Genomic DNA, 19,141 nt, shown 5'->3' on the forward strand with positions numbered 1-19,141 from the left:
CTAAAATATAATTTCCATCTTATATGTTCTCTAGTAATACACATTCCTAACTAGAAATTGCATATTCTTGAAAAATGAGAACTCAAATTAAAATCTGTTGAACTTTATGTCTTATTTGGGAAGTGTTCAGCTTTTCTTGCTTACTCATAAGTCTAAATACATAACGTTTAATGTATTGCATTTATTAGTACTACTAAATCTCCTATATATTTTAAATGGAAGTAAATAAGAGGCCCAACAATTTATTTATATGGTTAACTTATGGATTCTTTATACAAATAGCTCTTTTTTTCTGGATACACTTCATAAAATTCTGCAAGCTCTAGTAGTCTTTTGCACACAGGTGGGAAAACATTAAGATTTGTTTTATTATCTTGCACAGTCTTAGTTTATTTAAATGTGATGCTAATACAATATTGTAAATACAAATTACTGATAAACGAATTTGTATTGCAACAACAGAGGGGTGTTCAGGACCATGCGCTCAGTTAAAAGCATACATTGCAACACAGTTCATCAGTGAAGGTATTTCACAAGGAAAACAATACAACACATATGAAAACTTTATAAGAAAGCTACTTTGACTCAGTTTTCTTTGTAATTATGTACAAAACATGTGCTCCAAACAAATCTACACACAGAGGTGTGCAGTAGAAATATTGTGCTCATGGTAAGTTGTGCAATTGTGCTCGGGTCTGCCCCTGAAAGAGACCATGATTAGTTGGTTAGTTTTTCAGCCCCATGTGCAGGTTTTCCTCATTAATAAGTAACTGAAAAACTGATGTCAACCTCCCAACCTATGAAACCAAGGTCAGGAGGTGTATTTTTTTACCTGCAGCAAATAACCTGGAAGGCTTTGGAGGCACATATTGAAAACTCACTGTAGAATTTATTGAGTAGAGTTGACCTGAAAATAACAAAACAAGATGGCATGGAAAGGTGATAAAGAAGACAAGCACAACAGAAAGAGAAACCTGTTGATTTTTTTTTAAACTGAAATAACATGCAAAAGAAAAAGAAGACAGAAGAAATATGGGGTTGGTTGCTGAAAAGTTAACACCTTAGAGGAAAAAAATTATATTTGTAAAGTTTCTTCATCTTCATTGCACCACAAGCTGAAATATAATTCTTATTAATGAATTTGGGATATGTCTTTTATGCTCATTACATTAGAGATATTTGCAATAAAATTGACTATTCTTTTTAATCATCTATATATAAATTCAACACTAAGGTTAAGCCATTTTTATTAAATTATTCAGTTATTAAATAACTGAATTTAAAAATTTTAATTTGTTTTTCTTTACTGTTAGAAAAAAGACTCAAGATAATAATTATAAATAATGATATTCATTTGTGGTACTCAATTCAATTTATTTTGCAAGCAGTTTGAGTATCATAGTTAAAATGTAAATATTACAACTTTTAAAGTACTTATGATTAGTTTTAATTCGATATATTACATTGGATATGCCTGAACCACACACACATTCATTATACAATTTTCCTCTTAAAATGAAAAATAAAGTTTATTTTCTAAATGCCAATATGCCAAGCATTGGATGGAACTTGGATTACTTCAATTCACAATTGGAAATAGCATGCAACTTTATACATATAAAATATGAGGCATTGCGGATATGAAGGGCAAACTCAACAAACGTACATTGTGAGGGAAATGCATTTCAAGTTATCAGGCACAGCGCGAACTCCACAAAAAAGTGGTAAGAGTAGATCGAAAAGTTTCCTGCGTGATTTCCAAAGTTTTTTGTTGAGTTTGCCCCATGCCTCACAACTTGAAACACATTTTCCTCAAAATGTACTTTTGTTGATTTCGCCCTACATATCCGCAATGCCTCACATGTAGTATATATTACATATATGCTGTTTTGTAACAGAAAATAGGCTTACAGTGCCCTTAAACTATTGCCAGTCAATCATGTGAAAATTCACATGCATTCCAAATGGATTTATTATTTCAGTATACTGGCACAGCTTTTTCAAAATGAGAGATAGTGTCACAATTGCACAATGTGGGCAATTATTTGACCCCATATTGATTAATCAAATAACAGAAATCTTAATCTATTTGCATTTCAAACCATGCATATTCATCAATATGTTCCTTTCATGTGTAGTAGTGGAAATGATTAGCTAGGGAAATGTCTGCAAATGGTGATGCATATATAGCTATCTGAGAGAATAGTTCCCCTTCCCTGTGCCTGCCTTACATTGTTCTATATCCATATAGATTCCTTAGGTAATGTGGAAGTAAATTATTCATATGTGAAACATAAAGGTATATTTCTGTGTATTTATTAAGGGTGCAAAATGGTCACACATGCCAATGCACCCAATCATTATAATTGAATCAATCAATCAACATATGAAACATACACCTATTTCTCATTTATTAATTTATTTGAGAAATTGTTCAGAACTAAGCTTCGATTGGATTGTATAGAAAAATTTTATGTTGCAAGTCTTGCTCAAAGTGCTCTTTATTTGTGAACATTTGAAAGTGGGATGGGAACCGCTAAGATCTGGCCTCATCAGGTATAAAACTTAAATATTCCTTGCAAATCCTTGTAAGTTTTCTCAAAAGTAAGTGGCCATTCCTCACTGAGCAAGTTGTTAACATATAAAGTCCCTCAGAGTGAGGGATATTCAACATGGCCATAGGGATATCCATTCGTCAGAGTCGACATATATTAAATTGGTGGGAAGGAATACCAGAGAACAATCTTGAGATATTTTGTCTTCTGCACCCAGGAATCTTAACTGCTGCATTTTGTTGATTTTATGACTTCACATGCACATTTTATTCTTAACATTTTTATTCGGCTTGTTGGCAAGAGGCAAACCTATGATGAACATGTTCCTTGGCATGGTCTAATTCCGGTGATAAAACACCAATACTTCTAATCTGAATGCAGGGGTACTCAAGGGGCATACCACTTCTGATTACTATATCTTTCCCTCTGGTTGCTGTTCTTTTCCACTGGGACATCATTTTTATTAAAACTGAAACTCTTTTCCAACTCGATTTAAAAAAAACAATAAAAAAAAACACCATCTGCAAAGTTATCTTGAATGTATATTACTTCTCATGCTCCAACAGACAGTGTAACAGGTTCTTTGTTTGTTTAAGTGCACTTAATGGTCAGATAGGCTAATTGGTACTGGATGTACAGTTTGAAGTGGGATCCAAAACAATGTGTAATGTGCCTCCACTGGGGATCTAATTTGAAAGCCCTTGATTAGAAAGCAATGGCATCACCACTAAACTACCAGGGAGACCTTGAAACAAGTTGTAGAATTGGTAAGGTGAATAATCTGATACACTCCATAAGTAATCATAATAAAGTTTGGCCTGTAATTTGAGGAATTGCTTGCATAATGTAAATTTCATGAGTAACTAAACTGTAACAACTTGAGCAAAATCTTTACAACCTGCAAATAAAATTAATTTAAAAAAAAAACAGCTCAGGCTCCTATCAAACAAACTCTACACTCTACTTAAACATACAGCAAATAATAAAATCACCACACAAATGAACCCATTCCAAAAAATAAATAAATAAATAAAAAAGCATGCAATAATATGCAATTAATTTGAAAGAGGATATACTGTATTTCTTACCTTGCCAGTACCAACTACCCACTGCCCCAATAAACAGACGTTGGCCATCCTGCAAAAGAAAATTTGATTTTCGATAATTCATTCACACAGTTGCACTAGCTATCGCATCAACATGTTTCGAATGTGGAATTCATATAATAGGACTAACCAGGGTGGTACCGGTATTTGAATGGGATATGATGAGGGGCTGGTTCCTGCATTCCTATTCTCGTTGTTCATTTTAGGCACTTGAGAGGGGACTATATATATATATATATATATATATATATATATATATATATAATTTTTACATAACATCCATAATACTGACACTCTTACCGATTCACACCGATACTGATACTGATGCTTGAAAATTGTAAGAAATTAAAAGTTGTTCAAAATATTGACTAATATTAGTGAGTGAGTATTCCACTCCAATTATAAGCATCAATTTACCCGAGATTTGCTTTAAAGCATAGACGTAAGGTGGGGGCAAGAGGGTCACTGGCCCCTCCCCTCAAATTTTCAGGTTCATGAAAATTTACAAGTTAATGCCCCCCCCCCCTTTCTGGACGCCCATGTACGTGTTCCTTGCATTTTCCTTCCAGACGGCCAAGGGCACTTGCAAGGGGCACAGAAGGGCAATTGCCCCCCCCCCACCCCTCGATTTCAAATTTTATACAAATAAAAATACATTTCGTAAAATTTTCTTGGCCGCTTTGCTCGCAATGTCTGTTATTCTTATAGTCCAAGTTCAGAGCCAGAGGCGCCGGCTCCATGGGGCTTGGGGGGCTCGAGCCCCCCAATGTTAAAGATGTTGGGGCAGTGCCCCTCAAATAATTTTGCTTAAGAGGATCTAATGTATTATTTTGTTTCTCTTTTTAAGTTTACTCTGTATTGTGCCACATGAACATAACTTTAAATACACATTTGAAATGTTCTAGACCATCAACTTTGGGGGGCTATGACCGGAGATAGCAAAACACATGACTTATATACTAAGTTAATAATTATGAGAATTGCTAACATTTTTACTAGAAAGAGTTTCAAAATAACGAGATGATATGACAATTATACCAGTATGTTGTTTAGTGAGTTCTGAACAATTTGAGGTCGTAAACACGACTTGCAGGCAATATTGATATGTACGATATTTAGTTATCCTCGAAATCTCTTCCTCTAGTCCAAAGAATAAGGGGGAAATAATTCTAAAGTCTTTGAGTTTATTTAACACTGGCTTGCAGTACAGTACGCAAGGAAAGCTTATGAAAAGTCTGGGAACGTCCAAGATCAAATGCATTATTGCTAAAGCTGTGTGTTTTTTTATTATTTCAAAATTAAATTTAAAAAGTAAAATATTGTAGCAAGAACAAACAAGTAAAACTATTTTCCTGCGATTTGTGTTAGCATTTATGTAAATAATTAAATAAAACAGTTAAATATCGTAAATATTCGTTATTTTTATTAGTACGTCAACACTAAGGTTATTTGCACCTGTCACATGTCCTTTCTTTACAAGTCTGTTGCGGACATTAACCCTCCGTAACCCGCGCGGCGGCACTCTGCCGCCTTTTCTAAAATGTTGAATTATTCTCCTTATCAGTGCAAGAATGGTCTGAAAAGCACTAGGAAACTTATCTACACTATTCCCACGAAAACATAGAGGCGTTCCAACCTTTTTTCTGGAGTTTTTCAGTTGATACATGCCCGCGCGCGGGAACGTTTCCTATCTTAAATCATAGCAGTCCAGCCATGAATTTGGCGGATATAAGAAAAATAAAACGACGGTACGTTGTTCGGAATACAAATTAATTGTATGCAGAAACCATTGCAGTACCCATACGAAATGTCGGAGTTGTCAAAATGTATTGAAAAGTGACAATATTGGGTCAGTTTTACTTAAGTTTGTATATCTCTTTTCACGTATATCTTGTAAAACAAGAAGAAACATATTGAGATTTGAAAATTTTAATATTTTTTAAGTATCTTCGAGTTGTATTTTACTCATTTGATTTCAGCGAGTCAGCAAGATTTTGACTGAGAATTTTGGAACAAATTGTACCTTTCTAAGCCCATATAAGTTGTATGATTTCAATTCGTTTTGAAAAATATGTTGAGCGTTTTCTAAAACTACGTTGAAAATTTTGTTATATTATATGGCAAAATTTTAATTACGCGTATTTTGGGAATAATATTTTGCTTCAAGTCTCTAAGCGTGTACTTCTGTGTCATTTCCTCTAATGTTTTTAGTTAATATAGTTTTAGTTTAGTAGTTTAGCTAATGAAAATGTCCGAAATGGACTGTTTGCGTTCATATATATATATCGTCTGATTTCCAGTAAGCGCTAGGGTATTTCAACATCAATTTGCATCAATAGTTCATCTAAATAAAGTTGGTTTTGATAGGGCGGCACTGAGTGCCGCGCGCGGGACATTTGTGCTACTATGAGGGCGCGGATAACGGAGGGTTAAAACACACACACTCGAACCCGAGACCTCCGGATCAAAGCGAGCTAAGTCGACCACCCAACACGCTCGGCTACCGAGGCCGGCATAAAACTGTTAGTTTGGCCTCTTAATGTAAATACATAGCCTACTTTTCAATAAAAATGTTAATTGTTATCTAAAAAACAAATGAACAGACACAAAAGACATAAAAAGACTTTGAAACATTTTCTAAACGTTTTTCATGTTACATTTCATTTGCATGAGGAATATAATAGCTGCTTAAAAACTGCTATACGAAGACGTAATTTTTATTTTTTAAAAAGAGAGGGAGTGAGTCATTCATTCATTTATTTCAGTGATCAGAGCCCCCCCAATAATTTTGACAACTCGGCGCCCCTGTTCAGAGCCATAGCTATGGGGCGGCGGGAGTTGGACCTGGGAGTCAAAGTGGTGCCTCCGTGAAATTATTTGCGCCCTATTAAAACAATTTCTTTCTATGAAACTTAATATGAAATATTAATGATGACACTGTAACCCAAGAAGTCACTGATCAATCAAGGGATTCCTAGTTTGTCAGGTATCAAAACATGTATTTCAACTACAATACAATTCACACAATATTTTGCAAAATGGTTAACGTAACCAGTAGGCAAACATTGTCTGTAGTGATGCAAAAGTCTCCCTTTTGAAGGAAATAGAGTCGGTGGTGGACTAAGGGACCCATGTTTTAATGTTTTAGCAACTACAAAAAAATGTATTATTATTTAATTAATTCGATTTTTCTTGCATAATGTAACACAATTGTGTTGTTGGATTCTCGTTACATTCCTTTGTGCGTAAAAATCTTGCATAGGCTACTGTAAATATCAAGTAGATACAGTCCATAAACTTTATATTCCTTGGCAATCTGAAAGGTTATTATCGAAATATTGCTATTTGATGTTGCTCGAAGTTTTTCTTTGTTCGTTGCAGTTTCAAGTAATCATCCCTTTTCTGTTACTTTTCTCTTTTGGGGAAGGGGGCAAGTGCCTCTGTGTACCCTGCTATATCTGCCAATGCGACACAATATATTAAAAATTTGCCCCCTCTAGGATTGACTTCGCCTCCGCCCCCCCCCCCCCCCTACAAAGAATTCCTGGCTACAGGCCTGAGTGCATCAGACAGGGCGCATCTTGGCTGTAGAATATGGACATGTTTTTTTCTTATAATGCTTTGCATCTGCACCGACACCGAGAGCATCTGTGCCACTAATTCCCTGAAGAAGAGCTACTTTGCTTCCCCTTTTCACTGCACCCGCACGGATGCCTCCTCAACACGTGTTTTCCATCAACCGCTTGCCATGCGACCTGTTTCAACGGGAAGCGGAAGAAAGGAAAGGTCAGTGAGTGCTTTGATTCTCCAGCCCCTTTCAAGAACGTTGGGACAAACGGCTGAGTGTCCATCCCAGGCCATGTTTGTTGCGGAGAACTCCTCCCTGTTCAGGCAAATGGCGGCAGGGACCTTTTATGACATGTGGAGTGGATTTTGTCCCTTGTCCTGCCCCGCCGGTAGCTTGGTCATCTTTGTTCCTTGTTCTGCTTCATGTTCATTTTTATTGCCTTTTTGTCAGGATGGGCGCTTGCCTCCGGTGAGGGATCAGATTTTTCACTTGTTGTTCCCTCGCTTTCTCTTGCACATAGCTCACCGATACGATCTAGCTGCCATGTTTACAAAGGAGTGTGCAGATAAAGTTACAACAATATCTATTTTTATCATGGTTAGTCAGGCAACTTGTCTACAGCAAATATCACTGCATGTAAGAGAATAGGTTATAATTACTTAAACGAGCCCTACCCGATGGCATAGTGATAACGTCTCCGTCTTGTAATCAAGGGGTTCCGGGTTCGATTCCCGGTGGAGGCACATTGCACAGTGGTTCGGATCCCACTTTAAATTGTATGTCCAGACCCTATATATAGCGTATGTGCATAAAGTGGACTTAACGCTACAAATAAAATTAATTCAACGATTCAACCTAGCTCTTGCCTACCTCCGTTGTGGAGTGGTTAGCACAGCGCGCTACAATATCATGATACCATCATTCATCCCAGGGCCGGCGCTAGTCATTTTGCCGCCCTGGGCGGTGGCGGTAGATGCCGCTCCCTTTCGAACGCCCCCCGTCATTACGCAGCAACGGGAAATTGAAAATCAATTCATTCCGAAGTAAAACATCAAACTATAAAATAAATTATGAGACTTGTTACGCTATTTCAATACTATTAAACACAACAGGATATCTCGCTCGACCACAGTTAAACTTTAAGAAATGCGACACTAATATTATATTATTATTATTATATTTTATGAAAACTCTCTCTCCCTCTATCTTAAACGTATTTTAAATGTAACAAGTATCATATGTTTACCGTTGTAGGTCAGTGATATGATTGGATTATTAAAATAATTACATGTAATATTCGTGGATCTCCCGCGTGGGTGATCTACGGTCGGAATTCTTTCCTGCATTGTTCCCGCATAAAGTGGCTCTGGGGTTCACCCAGCCTCAAATGAATGGGTGCCTGGGGACAATCCTGGGAGTTAAAGACGGCCGGAGAGTGGTGCTGATCACATCACCTCGAAAATGGCCGAGATCAAGAATGTGTATGGCCGTACCCCCACATCCCCTAAATGTGCCTTCATGACATGGTGTTATATGCAAGTGGAACTTACCTTTACACGTAATATTATTTTTCGTATAATGCTATCTTGCATAAAATGGAAACAAGCGTGTTTCAGACATGATTGACCGAAGATAGTATTTTTATTAGCCTTACTTTCCAAATAAAACTTCGTTCGGCACTTTACACGGTTACCGACAAAATTAATAAATTCGAAGTTCTACACGCACATTAGGTGCAAGATCCTGACTCTTTATCAGTTTAAGGTCTCCTTTTGTGTAATTGTTTTATTATAGCCGAAAGCACTTTTAAATCGGTAGCCTCCATGCTTTAACATACCGGCAAGTTTTTTACATTTTTCAAACAAAAGATTAGAAGGCATATTTTTAGGCTTACTAATATCATAAAAGAAATTGAAAAATTCACTATGATGTTTAAGCTGCAATCGTTTAGGACCTGGTATTAAAAATTCAACTTTTTACCGTTTTTGTGGATCTTCAACAGTTTCATCATACTGAAACTGCTTCTTCTTTCGATTTCGGACCTGTACAGTGTAGCCTATCTTTGGATCATCTATATCTAAATTCGATGCCAATTCTTTCTCATCAACCGGGACTCACAGGTCGCCGCCCCCGACGCCTCCACGAGTGGAGGGAGGGAGGCCTTGCCAGGCTGCCAAGTGGCGTCTAAGAAATTTTTAAATTTGCCATCACTCCTGCTTTTTTCAAAGCGCTGATAGAGTTTGTAAGAAATCATCTAACACATCGTAGATGAATGTTTAGAAGACATTTGCTCATTGCATTACGTGGAGTAAAAAGTCATACCAGATAGCTAGTGAGCAAAGGAATGTAAAGCCACCCAACTGGTTTACAATACACTGAGCACAGCTGGGTACATATTGAGCCACATATTTGGGAATCTCACTGTCGTTCTTTACTTGACGGTGAGGGAAGGGGGGGGGGACATTTCAGGCAGAAATCGCACGGGAACGTTACTTCCTAGGGACTACATACCGATACTTAATGAGGATATACGAGTAGATGAGCTAAAAATGGCGATTGGGTTCCGAAGGACTGGGCTACATCAATAATCTGTCCTATATATATACAATATGGAGCAAAATATATACGCACATTTTCAATCGTAGAACACAAAAGTGGACAGAAATATTTGATAAAATTTCCCCTTTACACCAGGGTTTAGGAAAGGGCATAGTACCCTAGATAATATATTCATACTGCATGTTGTGGTCAAAGCACACAAAAATGAAGCAAAGTTCCAAACTTTTGTAACAGTTGAACGGATGCTAATAAATCAATCAATCAGTCGTCAGTTTCATTGATACAGTTTTATAGAAGTTTACTAAATTGATTTGGGGTTTGATGTGGTGGCTAAAGCGTGCACGCATGTCTTCCTTATTTTCGACATCGCACCCCCAAAATGTCATTTCCCACTCCCTCAGCATCCCTAGATAATTAATCATGGCCCCCTTCCGCTGGCTCCAACCACCACCCCCGCACCCGTTTACAAAAAAGGAAAAGAAATAAAAGCAAGTTGATTGATTTCTTTATTTTACTTCGCTTTTTGTGCCACTTTTGGCTAATTCCGAAGATGGGAACGAGTGATGACATGATGAAATTGATGAATGGACACTTACAAACATCCATGCCCAGGCCGGGTCTTCAAACCCGGGACTCCTTGCGTCGTACCGCGATGTGCTAAACACTCCGCTACGGGGGCCGGCGCGGATTCACAAGGGATGATAACTATAACTCCAAATTATATTAAAATCTTTTGCTTTCTCCATAAGGGCACTCAATTGATTGAATTGTTGTTTTAAGTCCACTTTATGCACAGTAAAGCTAATCGGGACTGGACCTACAATTTAAAGTGGGATCCGAACCACTGTGCTATGTGCCTCCACCGGGTATCGAACCCGGGACCCCTTGATTACAAGGCAACAACGCTACCACTGCGCCATCGAGGATGATAAAGGCACTTAAGAATTTCCCGAAAGGAGAGGATGAGTCGTCCTCTCTTTCTCCCCCCCTCTTTCCTATATCCATACCTGTTACATGTTCTCCTTGTCTCAATCTATTTATCTAGGTTTTTCTAGGCGTCGCTAGAAATTTTTCGAAAGAAAGTTTTTTACATCACTGGAGGCCGGTGATATAAAACTGAATATTATTATAAAAAACTATAATTATTGTTATTACATTAAACCAATAATAACTAAAACCTATAAATAATTTTGTTTCCAACGTGCGATTATTATTACTATTATTAAATCTTGGGAGGACTCTTCTCGATACACTAGATTAGTGAATATCCAATGGGTTGCTTTTTTTTAATTTTTCACACTTCACACCCGTTAATACGCGTATATTGAAATGCGTTGTTATTCTATTTTGTTGTTAAATTGTAGACACCTCATTCGAGAAAAAGCTTTCTAAAAGATAGGAGGAAAGTTTAGTTACAAAGTTACATAAAAATATCATTTTGGGGGTTTTTGAAAACACGTAATCATTCTTTGGATAAGTGGTAGAATACAAAATCATGAAGTTTTTGTTTTTGGCACTGAATTCTTTTAAAACGCCTTGGATATTTTGCTAGAATATGAATTCGCTGAACTTTATGTCTGTTATTGGCAATCAATATAATACTGTGGTCTTGTCTTGTCGGTAGGGTGACTGACTGCCACGTGGGAGACCCGGGTTCGATTCCCGGGGTGGGTGATCTAAAGTCGGAATTTTTCCGGCCTTGTCCCCGAATAAAGCGCCACTGGGGCTCACCCAGATTCAAATCAATGGGGAGTAAAGGCAGCCGGACCGTGGTCCTGATCACATCAGTTCCAAAATGGCCGAGATCGAGAATATGTGGGGACCCTACCCTCACATCCCCTAAATGTGCCTTCATGGCACGGTGCTCTATGCAAGGGAAACTTTAGCTTATCTTTTTTTATATTGCCCTTTTTATCATTTGAAATTTATAATGCTAATTTCCAGGAAGGGTAGCCCGACCAGTTTTCGCCCATGAAGTCTTCTTAATTTAATTATTCTAATTAAATAGTATTTGCACCTGAATACAGATTATGCACTTCAGAATTACGTTAATCCTCTTAGGCTCATATATTTTTCAGCATGTTATTTTTTAAAATGCTTACTTTATCCTTTTATAGTGTAAAGGATTTAAAAAATAGATATTAAAGTTTATATTGCATATAAAATGAAATTGTTATTAGGAGAATTGGAGCAATGGGGAGAATACGTCCTACCATATTCCTGAACGCGCCCTCCTTGTAACTTCACCCTTATCGCTATCCCCAGAAGGAGGGAGCAGCGTGCATCTGGTTGAGGGTCACAGCTAAGAGCAGATACTTTCAAGAAAGATAAAATCCCTTCACTGAAAGAGTTTGCTCCTTCTTATCTCGAGCAGGGTGGCTGCTCTCACCACGTTAATGGGACACCATGTTTCCTTCACATCTCTCGATTTCACACAAAGAAGAATAGTGCATGTTGCAAAAGGTAATTGACAAAGTGCAAAGTAGTTTGCAAAGTAAAACGAGCAAATTTACAGTGGCACGTTAGAAACATTTGTGTAGGGAGTACATGATTTTTCGCATTAATGGTCAGTGTTTGGAAGTAACTAATTGAATTGTTTATTTCGTTTGATGCAGAAATCTTGGCAAGAGTTATATGAAACTGTACAAAGCATCGTTCTCGCCAGAAGTAGTCGATACGGGGTTTCTGAAATAAACGATTCAATTACAAGTAACAAGACGAATTATAACTGTAACCAGGTACTTTCAGAAGTAAGTAGCTGCAACTGGAACTGAAACAAAGTTCCTTCTTGCAATAGAAGTAATGTTATTAACTTAACAGTTACTTGAAAATTTGGGTAAAAAACCTTTTCGAGCAGGCTTCATCTCCAGGAAGCTATCAACTCGGGCTAACAACCTGTTGGATGATATGAGTCAAGGCAACTACTTGAAAATTTGTAACGTGGGGGAAGAGTTCAATTTGGCATCTCTGATTCCAACTATATGCCTCTCTGGGTGCTAAGGTGAAAGGCAGATTTCTCTGGAATCGCTTAAGGCAAGGAGGTTGGATTTCGTCGCGTACCAAATTTTGAACATCCACGCTTTATTGCAATTTGTGATTTCTAATTGTGCGCGAACTTTTCAGTGTTTTAGATAGACTGCTACTCTCGTTTGGAACGTAGTAGTTGAGCTAGATCTAGAAAGGAGTTATTGTCAAGGAAATGGATCTTGTTGAATGGAAGAGAAAGAAACAGGTGGAAGGGGAACTTATGCTACTACTTGCAATGTACCGACGATTTTTGAATTAACATAATTCAAGAAAAGCTGACTTTGTGTCCCATCATTTCTTGTAATAATGCAAATACGTATATGAAGACTTACATTATGTATCTGCAACATAAATGAAACGCATGTAAGGCTTCATATATTTATTTGATTACAATTAATGATCAATGATTGTTAGTAATTTGTTGGAAGAACATTTTGAGCAGAAAGTAAGTGTAAAAATAACTTACACTTGATTTTCAAGTACCAGGGTTGTTAAAGGTTCAGGAAGCCATAAATTCTAATGGGTTCTATTAGGTCCCGCTGCAGGACCGTGATACGTTCTTTCTCACAGAATTTAAATTCAGTACAAGTTGCGTATTGTTTCCTTGAAAAAAATGTTCCTGAACCGTATTTAAATTGATCTGGAAAAAAGGTTCCTGGGCCGAATTGAAATACCTTGAACATAAATAGGTTCTTCACGGTTCAGAACTCATTTACACTTGCTGATTTTCTCTCCCGGACGGGAATTGAATTTATTTACAATTCCTGGACCTTTAACAACCCTGCCAGTAACTGTAACGCTGTTACATTTTGAGCCAAGTAACTGTAACTACGTCTGTACGTATTTCATCTTTCTACTTCAAGAGAAATATAAGCACGTAGGAAGATAAGTTGCTATCTTGTTTTATTTGGCTGTAATATCTAATTTTAAAGATTTGATCAAGCTTACACTTTGCAAATAGCTCGTCCATTCTTAAACAAATCACCTCCACAATGTCAACAATCGTGCAGGAACTTCGAGGAAAGGGTACCTACATTCGAGATAAGTTGGTGGAACGAACTCTGCCTGCAGGATGCAAACAGCACAATCCTCGGCAGGGAACGCAGTAAATAACTGCAACCGTCTGTCTGCATGCATGTGTGACGTAGGTGTCCTTAAGAATACAAAGCGGGATCGCTATCTGGCGCATAACTTTCCAGGTTCCACACGCCCCTTCCTCATCCTGCATTTTTCCTCAGCTAGTGACTTATTCTGCATTCTTTCTGCATGTCTGTCTCCCTTTTTTTAACCGGAAAAAGTAACGTCTCCCTGCTTTCCTCCGTGCTTTGTTTCTCGCCTTCGAGGACATAGACGAATGGGGGGAACCCGCGGTGCTCAATTATAAATTTAAACGAACTCGGGAGACAGGGGTAATGGATGGATACTTAAATAACGTTTAAAGCGTGAATACTTTGTTTTAAATCATGCCGATCCCTCGCTGGAAAAGAATTATTTCTCAGTGTGGGGCTACGAAGTCGACCTCCGGAGAGAGGACAAAGGTGAGAAAGGGCACTGGAATTGTCCCGGATCACTGAAATTTAATCCACACGCGAGACAGCGAATATTATGCAAGCATTTATGCAGGGTATTGTGCTGAAGGAGTTATAGCAATAGATATATCAGAGTACTATGGAAAATGGCTGGTCAGGGTGGCCACTCTATTCCAAGTATAATTCCCGGTTTTCAAGGCGAACTTTCTAAGCATTCAAGAATAGACGCAGATGCTTTTTTTCTATTTAAACCTCTCACCACCCACACAGATTCAGACACAAATATATTAACAATACGTATTAAGGTATTAAGGGTCTGTGTGATCCCAATGTCTCCATTCAATTCAATAAAACGATATACGTATTTAAATATTTAAGGCGAAGAGTTTAAATTTGCCATTTCACATGCTCTGGTTCGAAGTACATCTACAAACACACCCACAAATGTTACGGGATATACTAATATACTAAAAATTGGTAATTATAGGCCTATAAGAATTTCAAACTCAAATTTATCTAATCAATATCTTGCAATAACCTTCCGTCTGTCAGATAGGTTGTTCTGCAAAGGACACTAGCGGAATTCCTGGGGAGTACCCACCCTGCTGGCTGGTCTTGTTGGGAGGGGATTGGATCGGAATTGTGGCGTGATAAGAGGTTCGAATCGCAAACAGTTCATAATTTCAAAAAAAAAAAAATCTAAACGCAGATAACTTTAAGCTATTAAGTAGTCTTGTAGGTATCTCTAAAGAAGCAAATATTAAACTAACGCAATACTAAGTTTCATGTTTCATATGAAAGTACTATTAGAGCACAACGATCAGTACTGACAACAGGCAAAGATTACATGGGGTCGGGGGAAGCAGAATGGTGGATGGGGAGGGAGAACAACAATTCCCAGAAATTTGAAAGTTACTGCAGAATGTTGTATGTATATGGTGTAATAATTATGTCATTATATTACGTATTGATTGCCAAAATATCATTTTTCTTTTTAACTTGGTGTCCACAGGGGAAACCCAATTGTCTGTGGTTACACTTTCTTACGCCTAGCACACAAAACCACTCTATACAAAATCATTACTATATGAGCCTTAGTTTTATAACAAACTTGTGTGAAATACAAAATGTTCTGTGAAGATTGTATAATTAAAAGCCATATTCAATTTACTAATATGCCAAAACGAATCTGAATGAAAATTGTACGTCCTACGGTTCAGAAAGTACAGGAAGAATCCAACTGCGCATGTGGAATTTATTTAATCATAGATTTTATTGTGTAAATCCTGTTGAACTTGCTTTCCTCTCTCTTTGACACTCGGAACATCAAGGCTCACTACTCACTTGTGGATGGTAAAGAGCTCGAGTAGGTTTTAACAGAACGAAGTAAGAAAAAAATAATAATAAGAAGAAAATAAAAATAAAAATAAAAACATATAAAGAAAATCCTGGAATATTTGGAGGGGAGAGGAGGATCATATACTACAGGACAAAAAGTTTCTTAAGCATGAAAAAGCATCGGAGTTCATACACTGTATAAAACTCTAAATACATAAAATAATTTGATTTGATTTGATTTAGTTTATTTTACTTCGCGTTTTGTGCCTCTTGGCTAATTTGCGAAGATGGGGATGAGTGATGAAATGATGAAATTGATGAATGGACATTCACAAACAACCAAGCCCGACCGGGATTCGAACCCGGGACCCTTGGCGTCGCAGCGCGATGTGCTAACCACTCGGCCACAGGGTCGGGCTCTAAATACATAAAATAAAATTCCAGTCTTACTTACACCAGATATTCCTGCTCCGAGGCCAGCTTGACAAGATCCTTGGCGATGGTAGCCCCAGGCATCTGAAAAAAGGAAAAAAATAAAACTTCTCGGATTTGGTGTAGCTAAAATTTAAAAGATCCTTTTCTTAGAAGGAAATTACCGAAACAATTATAATAAATCGTAACATAAGGATGTAAGATGTAATAGACATTATCCATTATCTAGTGCTTATACTTTTACCCAGTGGCGGCTATTGTGCTCCAAAACCGGGGAAGGGGGGGGGGGCAAAGAGAGTATATTTCCCTTTGTAGATAAGGTTTAGCATAGTGCGGGCGAAAAGTGGCAAAAAGTGTGGGGGCAATTGCCCCCCCCCCCCAATCGCCGCCACTGCTTTTACCTATTCGAACATCACGTTCCGAAGGACCATGTCTTCAGGTGAACAAATTTACCTTTACTGATGGTGGGTATGGAATCTAAGATGAACATGTGATTTACCACATATCCGGTGCAAGGACGTATTTAGGGGGGTCCAGGGGGTCCGGACCCTCCCCCCCGAAACATTTATCAAGTACTAAAATTAAATAATGAAAAATATATTCGTTTACCCGTTGTTGTATAATTTCCTCTGAACTTATTGTAAGACAAGGATTGTATTGGAATCTTATGGCTTTGAAGGACAGAAGGGACGTATTTAGGGGGTTTGGACTCCCCCCTACCTGAAAGACTTATTAAGTACGAAAATTAAATAATGAAAATATATTCGTTTAGCATTTGTTGTATAATTTCCTCTGAACTTATTGGAAGACAAGGATTATATTGGGACCATACGGCTTTGAAGGACAGGAAGGACGTATTTAGGGGGTCTGGACCCCCCCCCACCCAATAGACTTATTAAGTACGAAAATAAAATAATGGAAATATACTCGTTCAGCATTTGTTGTATAATTTCCTCTGAACTTATTGGAAGACAAAGGTTATATTGGGATCATACGGCTTTGAAGGACAGGAAGGACATATTTAGGGGGGGTCCAGGGGTCCGGACCCCCCGAAAGACTCACCAAGTAATAAAATAAAGTAATGAAAATATTAGTATTTGTTGCATAATCGATGGTTATTAATTTCCTCTGAACTTTTTAGAGGGCAAGTATTATTATATTGGGATCATACGGCTTTGAATAACATTACAAAGAAGATTTCTATACACTACCTCTCAAAATAATATGCATAAAATTTTAATCAGGAACTTACTTTTCTCCAAATACATGTAACATCATTTTTATTATTCGATGAATATTCAATTATTCATCTATTTGACATTAATTTTATTTGCCAGGGCACTTGTTTTCATGTAAATTATTCCGATGGTAACTACAGATAAGCTACGTAATGAATTATATCTCTATTTTTATAGTGTTTTTCCTAATCATGTGATAATAATATAATATTAATTTATGTATTGTAATTAGTATTAATATGATTTACAATTACTTTAATATAAACATTATTATTAATCTTGAGACACTTGGTTCGGACCCTTCCCCCCGAAACATATTTCTAGATACGTGCCTGATCCGGTGCGCTAACCAACAAATCCGTGGTTCTCTAAGCACTGTACCACTCACTTACCTCTGCACTGCCAAGTGCCAACTCAACTGTATCTATAAATAGTGTTCGAATTGAAGGGAAGAAACCAGGGGCGTATCGACTATCTGAGCAATCTGACTGATTGATTGATTGAGTTGGTGTTTTAAGTCCACTTTATGCACAGTAAGGCTAATCGGGACTGGACCTACAGTTTAAAGTGAGATCCGAACCACTATGTGCCTCCACCGGGTATCGAACCCGGGACCACTTGATTACAAGGCGACGACGCTACCTACCACTGCGCCATCGGGGAGGCCCCTCTATAATCAACCTCTAGAACTCTGATTTAGTTACCAACCAGGAAAAAATTGTCCCCTAAGTGTATGACTTTTGTTGTTGTTAATGAAGAATTCAAAGTTTGTATTTTAATATCGAGTTGATTTAAACTAAATATTACATTATATTGATGGTTTGAAAACAAATTTAGTGTATGGAAGAGGTTTTCTCGGGCAATCAGCCAGGTGATTTCCGGATAGATTCAATCCCTGAAGATGAGAGTGACGTTAGCTCTTGAAAGCTCGGAAGCCTAGAAAACCTCTTCGATATTCGCCGCCAGGAAAGCTTCAAGAAAAATTTAGTGTAATTTTCTTGCTCGCAAGTCGAAATACAAACAACATTTATGTAAACGCCATATCAATTGAAAGAACTGGTGCCTGTCAAATTAATATATTTTTGACTTGCTAGATGTATTCAGTAGCGTGCACTGAAATGAGGCCTTACGTTTGTTGAATAATAATAATAATGCACGTAATTTGAAAACATATTTTTTGTTCTTTCGAGAAATGGCGATGAATCTCCTTGTGTGTTTTGAATAATGGCTTCTATACCCCCTGTCCTTAGGGGTTTATCCAAAATATTCCATCTGGAGGTGTAAGGGTGAATTGAGTGCTAATATACCATAACTTGGGAACATTGTGAATAATTATAAGGGAGTAGTTTAAAAAAATTGTGACGTGTTAACGGATGTTGGAAATGAGTGGATAAATCACTGCCCCCCTTCCCCCTCGGACAAATTTCTGCCTACACCATTGGCTTCGACGTGATAAAATTCTCAAAACGTGAAAATAGGAAGCTCTGTATTTTCTTCAATTTGGACACTGATGATATCGTTGGCGAGGGAATGCGCCTATACCCTGTCCCGGCTATCTCTGGAGCAAGGTCGCGCATAGCGGTAGAGAAGGCGGTGTGAAGTCGAGTGGGCAGAGCGAAGCAGTACACACTGCAAGGAATGCTGATAACTGAAGCCGCTTCCCCCTCCACGCAATCCCGTTCCCTCTCACATGTTCATTTGTAAAGCCGTCCCGCGCAAAGACTTGTTTTCGTTTGCTTGCTCCAGAGACAGTGGCGCCGATTAGGGGGGGCAGTTGCCACCCACATTT

The 19,141-nt window shown here is 37.8% G+C and overlaps 1 protein-coding gene across 2 annotated transcripts in view; it reads right to left on the reverse strand.

Moving 5' to 3' along the window:
* if (integrin subunit alpha inflated) overlaps positions 1-19,141 on the reverse strand; it is a 198,509-nt gene that overhangs the window by 46,506 nt on the left and 132,862 nt on the right. Inside the window, exons 5-7 of one of the 2 annotated variants that reach the window (XM_083120449.1) lie at positions 16,137-16,198; positions 3,644-3,692; positions 833-907 (exon numbers count right to left, since the gene is read on the reverse strand). In XM_083120449.1, the coding sequence (XP_082976575.1) occupies positions 833-907; positions 3,644-3,692; positions 16,137-16,198 (186 nt within the window). The remainder of the gene's footprint in view (positions 1-832; positions 908-3,643; positions 3,693-16,136; positions 16,199-19,141) is intronic. The other variant, XM_083120450.1, reaches the window with a different exon arrangement.

This window comes from Lepisma saccharinum, chromosome 4 (genome assembly GCF_977018435.1).
Source record: "Lepisma saccharinum chromosome 4, izLepSacc3.1, whole genome shotgun sequence".
Taxonomy (NCBI): Eukaryota; Metazoa; Arthropoda; class Insecta; order Zygentoma; family Lepismatidae; genus Lepisma; species Lepisma saccharinum.